Source organism: Hemicordylus capensis, chromosome 2 (assembly GCF_027244095.1).
Source record: "Hemicordylus capensis ecotype Gifberg chromosome 2, rHemCap1.1.pri, whole genome shotgun sequence".
In the NCBI taxonomy this organism is placed as follows: Eukaryota; Metazoa; Chordata; class Lepidosauria; order Squamata; family Cordylidae; genus Hemicordylus; species Hemicordylus capensis.
The window spans coordinates 377,896,797-377,904,483 of NC_069658.1; the positions used below are offsets into that span (position 1 = coordinate 377,896,797).

The window sequence follows — 7,687 nt, forward strand, 5'->3', positions numbered from 1 at the left end:
TGATCCCAATGGGCAGTGTGGTTCATAGTGAAGAAAGAGTTCTCTTTTAAATGTAATCATTCTCTTAAATATAAGACAATGAGGCGATTCTCACGATCACCCAAAAGCAGGCTAAAGGAGCCTAGCCTGCTTTTCAGCGATTGTGTGCTGCAATGGGAGCCACGCAGCTCCCGGCAGCTAGCCCTCAAAAATGCCCCTCCCCTAAGACGAGGTTAACGGAGTGAGCGCTCCGTTAACCTCCTCTTTTTGCTCGTGTGTTGCCGTGGCATGCGGTAACACACGAGTAGACCCTTGACCAAGAGCCTGCAAGCAGCCTTCTGGGCTCGGGGGTCTCTCCAGAATGCGCCACATGCTCGCGGGGGGCATTCTGGAATTTTCAGGGGCCACATGGCCCCCCGATCCCCACAGCCCCTGCCGGCTCCGTGATGGAGCCGGCAGTTGTGTGGGCGGCCGATCTGGCTACCCAGATCTGGCCACCCAGATCGCAGACGGCTTGATCGTCTGTGGGGTGAGATATGGAAAACTCTTTCAAAAAGAAGGTCAGGTTCCTTGGATGTCTGCCATAAGATTAAGTTGCAGTCTATAGAGCTGATTATTTGGTTCTCATACTACTCATATATTACCTACTAGAGATGGAGTTCCAGTGCATCAACCTTTTACACCAACTATCCTAATGACCACTAGGGACATTCGGAGCAGAGGTAGCTAGTGAGGGTCTCCTTACCTGTCCCTGCTTGCCTTTATTCTACGACCCCTGCCTTGACTCCTCAGGTGCTTCCTGTAGTGAGTCAGTCCTCTGGCTGGATGAGGGATAACAAACTGAGACTGAATCCAGAGAAGACGGAGTTACTTATTGTGTGGGGTTGGGAGATTATTTTGATCTACCTGTTCTGGATGGGGTCACGCTTCACCAGAAGGAACAGGTACACAGCCTGGGGGTGCTTATGGACCCACACCTCTCCCTGGTCTCCCAGGTTGAGGCGATAGCAAAAGGTGATTTCTATCAGCTTCAGCTGATATACCAGCTACTGTATGTCTGTTTCTTGGGATAAACTACCTCAAACAGTGGTACATCCACTGGTAACCTCTAGACTTGTCTACTGCAATGCACTCTATGTGGGGCTGCCTTTGTATATAGTCCGGAAACTGCAGCTGGTCCAGAATGCGGCAGTCACGTTTGTCTCTGGGTCATCTTAGGGAGACAATATCACTCCAGTATTGAGAGACCTACACTGGCTGCCAATAAGTTTCCAAACAAAATACAAGGTGATGTTTATAACCTATAAAGCCTTAAACAGCTGAGGCCCTGAGTATTTAAGAGAATGTCTTCTTTGCAATGAACCCCACCACCCATTGATATAAACAGGGGATGTTCGTCTGCAGTTGCCACCAGTATGTTTGGTGGCTACTCAGGGACAGGCCTTCTCCATTGCTGCCTCGAGGCTCTGGTATACTCCCTGCCAAAATAAGATCCTCCCCATCTCTGAGAACTTGTAAAATTCATTCAAGACCCATTTGTTCACCCAGGCTTTTAATTAGATACTGTTTTCATAGTTTTAAATATTGTTTAAATTATTGTGGTTTTAGCCTTTTTGTGTGTGTTATAATTTGTATTTTATTGTGAGCCACCCAGAGATGTAAGAGACAACTAATAGGTGTTGATCTTCCATGCTTTATTGTTTAGTAAGGTTATTATTTATTTATTCATTCATTCATTCATTCATTCATTCATTCGATTTCTATACCGCCCTTCCAAAAATGGCTCAGGGCGGTTTACACAGAGAAATAATAAATAAATAAGATAAGATAAGATGGATCCCTGTCCCCAAAGGGCTCACAATCTTTAAAAAAAAAAAAAAGAAGGTTCTGTGTCTTAACTTAGCTGTTCTGTTCTATTGTGGTTACTCTGAGAGAGTTTCCTTCCAAAGTGAGGTCTGTGTGAATGGCCTTAAGAATCGTAGTAGTCCTGTAATAAGGTTCTCCTTTTAAACTAGTATTACAGATGCTCCTGGCCACAGCAATCACCTGAGCATGCAGGGACAATGCTGGGTCCAGCAGCATTGCCAAATGTTGAACTGTTATCAACTTTCAGAGGGAATGCAGTCCAGTCTAAGACAGGTTGGAAACCTCCATTCAGAGCGATAGAATCTACCAACAATAACACCCCCATCTTATCTAGATTAAGTTTCAGTTTGTTCACCCTCATTCAAACCAGCATCACCTTCACATACCAGTTCAGGACTTTCACTGCCTCCCAGGGATTAGATATGGGAAATGAAAGGCAGAACCTGGTGTTATTAACATGACAGATTGCCAGATGACTTCTCTAAGTGGTTTCATATAGATGTGGGAAAGAATGAGGACAAGAAAATCCCTGTAACATGCTGTAGGCCAGCAGCCATATGGTATAGCAATAATTGCCCAGCCCCACCTTCTGGGACCAGGGGCAGGCCTTGCAAGAGGCAAGGTGAAGCATTTGCCTCTGGTGCAGACACAAGGAGGGATACAGGGAGCAGCAAGCAAGGGATTGCTAGCGCCATGGGCACCACCCCATGTGTCTCTTTGCTACCCACTGCCACCCCATGAAGCTACCCTTCCTCACCCCACTGGGGCATGCTGCTGCTGTTGTTGTTAGTTTGACAGCTCATTATGGAAGAGCGGCATGACACGTTGCCAAGCCTTGCCTTTGTGAGCGACTGCCAACAGGCTAGCTGCCACCCCGCTCCCTTGAGTTGCTCTTCCTTCAAAGTCTCCTTTCTCCACAGACTCAGAGACAAGAGCTAGGAACCCAGGAACACAGGAAGCTGCCGTATACTGAGTCAGACCATTGGTCGATCTAGCTCAGTATTGTCTTCACAGATTGGCAGCGGCTTCTCCAAGGTTGCAGGCAGGAATCTCTCTCAGTCCTATCTTGGAGAAGCCAGGGAGGGAACTTGGAACCTTCTGCTCTTCCCAGAGCGGCTCCATCCCCTGAGGGGAATATCTTGCAGTGCTCACACATCAAGTCTCCCATTCAGATGCAACCAGGGCAGACCCTGCTTCGCTATGGGGACAAGTCATGCTTGCTACCACAATACCAGCTCTCATCTCCAGTTACTGCAGTGGCCAACTGAAGAGGTGGATGTTGTATCTATGATGGCAAGCCTTTCAGTGATTTGGAGGCTGGGGCACCCAAGTCTCTCAATCACCAAAGCACCCGCCGGCACAGATCATGGACCCTGCTTAGCTAAGGGGACAAATCATGCTTGCTACCACAAGACCAGCTCTCCAGCAACAGCGGCAGAATGGGCATCATTTCCACAGGGCGCTGCTAAGACGAACTGATGTAGCGCCAAAAGAGGAAAAGCACTTAATTCCTTCCCCGCCCCATCCGAACTCTGCTTGCACGCAGTCCCTGCTTCTCTCTTCCTTCTCCTCTTTGGCAGGCACCGAAGCCCCAGGGCCCCCGGCAAAGAGAGCGAGAGTGTAAGAGAACAAAAGCCCAAACAAAACCCAAGAAAGTTTCCAAGCAACACAAGAGAGAGGGAAGCACTGCCTGAGGGAGCTCGGAACAGAAAGCACACAGTCAAAAGCCCTTTCCCGAAAGACCAAGTCTGGTGAGAGCCTTCATCACCTCATGTCCCCATCCCCAGTCCAGGGTGCTGCTTTCTCTGTGTCATGAATCAAAATGCAGCTGATCAAATCAGCTCAGGTTACATGGAGGAGAGCAGCCTCTAGGCATAGTAGCAACCAGAGTTCAGTGTGTGTGTGGGGGGGGGGTGTTTGTGTGTGTAGGGGAGCAGTCTGCTTCTGAGCTACTGGCATGGCCACCCCACACATCACAAGATAAAATGCGAGGCATAACAGAAGTCCCAGGTTTCCCCCCCAAGAACCTCTGAAACTAGAGGACTTTTTAAAGCCGGACATTCTTCGGGCCAAGCCAGAATGCACAGCCTCGATTCAGGGTGGAGAAAAAGTCATGTCTGTAGTGATCCCTAATAGCCCACAGGGACTTGGGAGTGAGTGCAGCTAAAATGTGGACTGGCACACTCCATTCAGGAGTAGATTAGAACCAAAAGCCATGTGTGTAAAGCCTCCAGGAGAATCAGAAGGGTCATGCTCGCTCCATCTATTTTCTGGTGGAAGTCATACAACAGGGTGTCCCAGGCAGTCTCAGTCTCAAAACCAGTTTTGAAGTCAGACTGGAAATTACCTAAATAATCAGCTTCATCCAGAACTACCTACAGCTGAGACATCATGCCAGGCTAATAATATGGTGATTAGGAGCTCTTTCCAGGTATTGTAGATGGGCTAAATAAATGCATGTAGTGGGGAAAGCAACATTAAAGTGACAGATTCCTCCCTCTACCTACATGTACAGAGAACACTGTATATGGTTGCCAACTCTGATTGCAACCATTCCTTGAGTTCCAACAACAACAACAACATGTGGCAGGGAAGTGGGCTGTGTGGTGTGCGTGTATGTGTACACACACACACACACACACACACACACACACACACACACACACAGTATATTGTGTATGTGTGTGCGCATGCGCATGTGTGTGTATTTGTAATCAAAAGAAAGGGCAAAGAGATCTTTAGTTCCCAGATGAACTGCTTTTTGTAACAAAATACATGAAATAAGTTCAGAGACCAGTAGCTAGTTCACTTATCTTACTCCCTATCACAAAAGGCCCCATTCCCTCTGCTGAGCCAGTGAGCCACACTCTGCATCAGCTGTAAAACAGGCACAGGCACAAATGACTGGCAGAATTCTGCACTTGTGAGACATTTGGGACCTACGTAGATTCTATTTTTCCTAGGTAGATTCTATTTCTCCCACTCCACCGTCTCACCCCGCCGCCATCTCAGGCACAGTTCCTCTGTGTCTTTCCCATGTTGCCATAGGGAGAAGAGGAGGAGTGAGTAATAGCAGGTGGGAAAGAGCCAGGGAGGGAAAATCAGCCTTTGCTCTCCCACACTTTGTGTCATCATGTCAGCAGACCAAGAAGGAGAACCACATTGCTACTGGAATGAAAGAGGCAAAGGATGTGTGGTGAAAATGTCCAACCTGTTTAAATAGTTGTAGATTTAGACCCTCTTGGGTTGCTTTTATGAATGTCCAGGAGATTGAGGCCAATTCTAGGAGGCTCCCAGACAATCCTGGAGGTATTTTGGACTCTGATGGCCTCACTACGTTTATACATCATCAGTGGTGGATTAATGGAGAGGCAGAGTAGGCATTTGCCTGCAGTGGCAAAATCTGAGGAGCAGTAAATTTTGCCCCTCCTCAAATTTTGCCGCCCCTCTCTGGGCAGCGGTGGCTGCAGCAAGGGTCGAGTGGGCGTGGAGAGCGCCCCCCCTTACCTTATATTTAAAAAGGCGAACCTTTTTTGTTTAAGGGCAGCAAAAGCCTTTTTGCCTATGGGCGGCAAAAAGCTTAATCCGCCCCTGAACATCATTATAGGGAGCGAGAGTCCAACACAACTTCTTAGAGCACCCACATCTCTAAATTTTAAGGCTGTATGATTCTCCTTTTTGTTATTGTAGGTGTTTACTGTAGTGAAGCCTGTAGCCTGTGGCAGCTCCATTAAGTGTGAAGCAGCTCTGTGTGTGAAACTGAAACTTGTTTTTGAATCATGTCTAAAGAAACATTTTTAGTTCTTTGAGCCCAAGCTACACGGTGCATTCAAAAACATGTAAAGATAACCCACAGATTCTCCTAGAACAGGGAAAGCCACTTCCGGTGGGAGCAATTGAGAGCAGAGAAGTAAAAGGAAAGGTCAACTGGCTACTCTCCCCTCATTATCTGCTCCTGACCATCCCACTCAAAATGGCCTGTACCAGCCAGTAACCTTATTTCTAGGACTGGATGTTTCCAATTTTAAGGACAGTTTTTAAAAAAAACGAGGTAGGAATCTTAGTGGAAAACAATTTTTTTCTTGATTCCTGTAGGCTGCTGCTAAAGTGGATCACACATTAACTCCCATTGTGTCTTCTCTCTTTTCACCCACATAGGTTTTTCCAGTCACACATTTTAGACCTTACCTTTAACCTGCTGTAGTGCTGGCTTGGGATCTGGCAGCTGGGGAAGTGGCATCCAGTTTCCGTATTGCCCTTCTCTAGCCATGCCTCTTGGCTGTGTGGATTTTAATATGGAAGGACGTGTGCCACCCTTTCAACTCCACTCGTTCTGAGGTGTGCCACTGCTGTACTCCTCATGGCACCTCAGGACTTTGATTAGCCCCTTGTTTCAGTTCCTCCTTTTAGTGGGACCGCTCTGAGTACCACTATGCAAATACTCTCCATAGCTATATATGTGACAGTCCATCAGCAGCAATAGGCAGGTATAACTAAGTGATGGAGGCCACTGTTTTCACACAACTGTCACTAAGCTTACTGGAACTGAATAGGTGTTCATCTAGACCTAATATAGATCTCCAGTAACAGCAGTGGATACAAAAGATCAAAGATGACTTCCAAAAAACTGGGCTCTTCATCCCCAAGACCCTGCCAGAAAACATCGCTCCCTACCTGCAGTATGGCAGTTCGCTCAGAGAACAGGCAAGAACTGCTTGCTCACTATTCTTTTCCTTCTTTCCACTGCTCAGCAAGAGGTGGACATGGAAGCCTACAAGAACATAGCTGAGCTTCTGGCTCAAGCAAGCCCCAGAAGTCCTCCCTATGAGGTTTTACAGGCATGGTTCTATGCCTCCGGGTATCTGAAGAGTGAATCTGCTTCACAGCAGATTTGAGGCATTTTAATTAGAGGGATAAGATGGACCATTCGCATAGCCATCAGCACCTCCATCAACACCAGAAAGCAGAAGCCCTGGAGGTTTTTTCAAAAGCTGCTAGAAATAGAGGATTTTTTTTTTACCCCGGACATAACTTGGGCTGAGCCAGAATTCGCAGCCTCCCTTTGGAGAAAAACAAAGCCCTGTCTGTCCTGGTCACTGATAGCCCGCAGGGAGGTCGGGTTAAATCCAGCGAATATGTGGACTGGTACACTCCAATCAGGAGTGGATTCAGGGGGAAAGCCCTGTCTATAAAACCTCCAGGTGATGCTTCTAACTAACCCATTCTTCAATTCAGGTCAGAATTTTAGACTGCTCAGGGTAACACACAAGGTAATCTAACCCAGGATTTTGACTGAACTGGAAGGACAGGTGAAGTTTTAGCAAGACAGTTATTATATCCTATTTGTTTCTGTATACAAAACAAGCAAGCAAGCAAGGAAATCAAACAGAACAGAACATTAGACCCTGAATGTGTTAAGACTGTTCTGCAGCCTGAGTATGATTCTTGAGCATCTCTGAGTATTATTCTTGAGCACTCCCTTAACCTCATTTATTTGCTCGTGTGTCAGCAAGGAGCCACGGCTGACACACTCAGTGGGGGGGGGAGGAGGATCCCAATTATGCACTGCGCACTCACACAGTGCATTATTGTAGCTCTGGGGTGGGGCAACATGTGGTGGCACGTCCCGGCACCCCAACCCTTGGAGCTGCAGGAAGCAGCTGCCAGTCATCTGGGCGGGCAATCCGCCCATCCAGGGAAACATGGACGATCATCTGTGGGGAGGGTAAGTGTAACCAGCTCTCCCCTCAGACTGGCGCGGAACTCTTCTCATTAATCATGAGAAGAGCTCTGTAGGCTGGTTCACACAACCATTAATCGGGGTAGGAGCTGGGCTACCCAC

At 47.5% G+C, this 7,687-nt stretch overlaps 1 protein-coding gene across 1 annotated transcript in view; it reads right to left on the bottom strand.

Moving 5' to 3' along the window:
• Positions 1-6,167, bottom strand: part of LOC128344011 (C-type lectin domain family 17, member A-like) — a 41,481-nt gene extending 35,314 nt beyond the window's left edge. The window contains exon 1 of the mRNA XM_053293449.1: positions 6,034-6,167. Coding sequence (XP_053149424.1) covers positions 6,034-6,115 — 82 coding nt within the window. The 5' untranslated portion in view covers positions 6,116-6,167. The remainder of the gene's footprint in view (positions 1-6,033) is intronic.
• Positions 6,168-7,687: the final 1,520 nt, after the last annotated feature.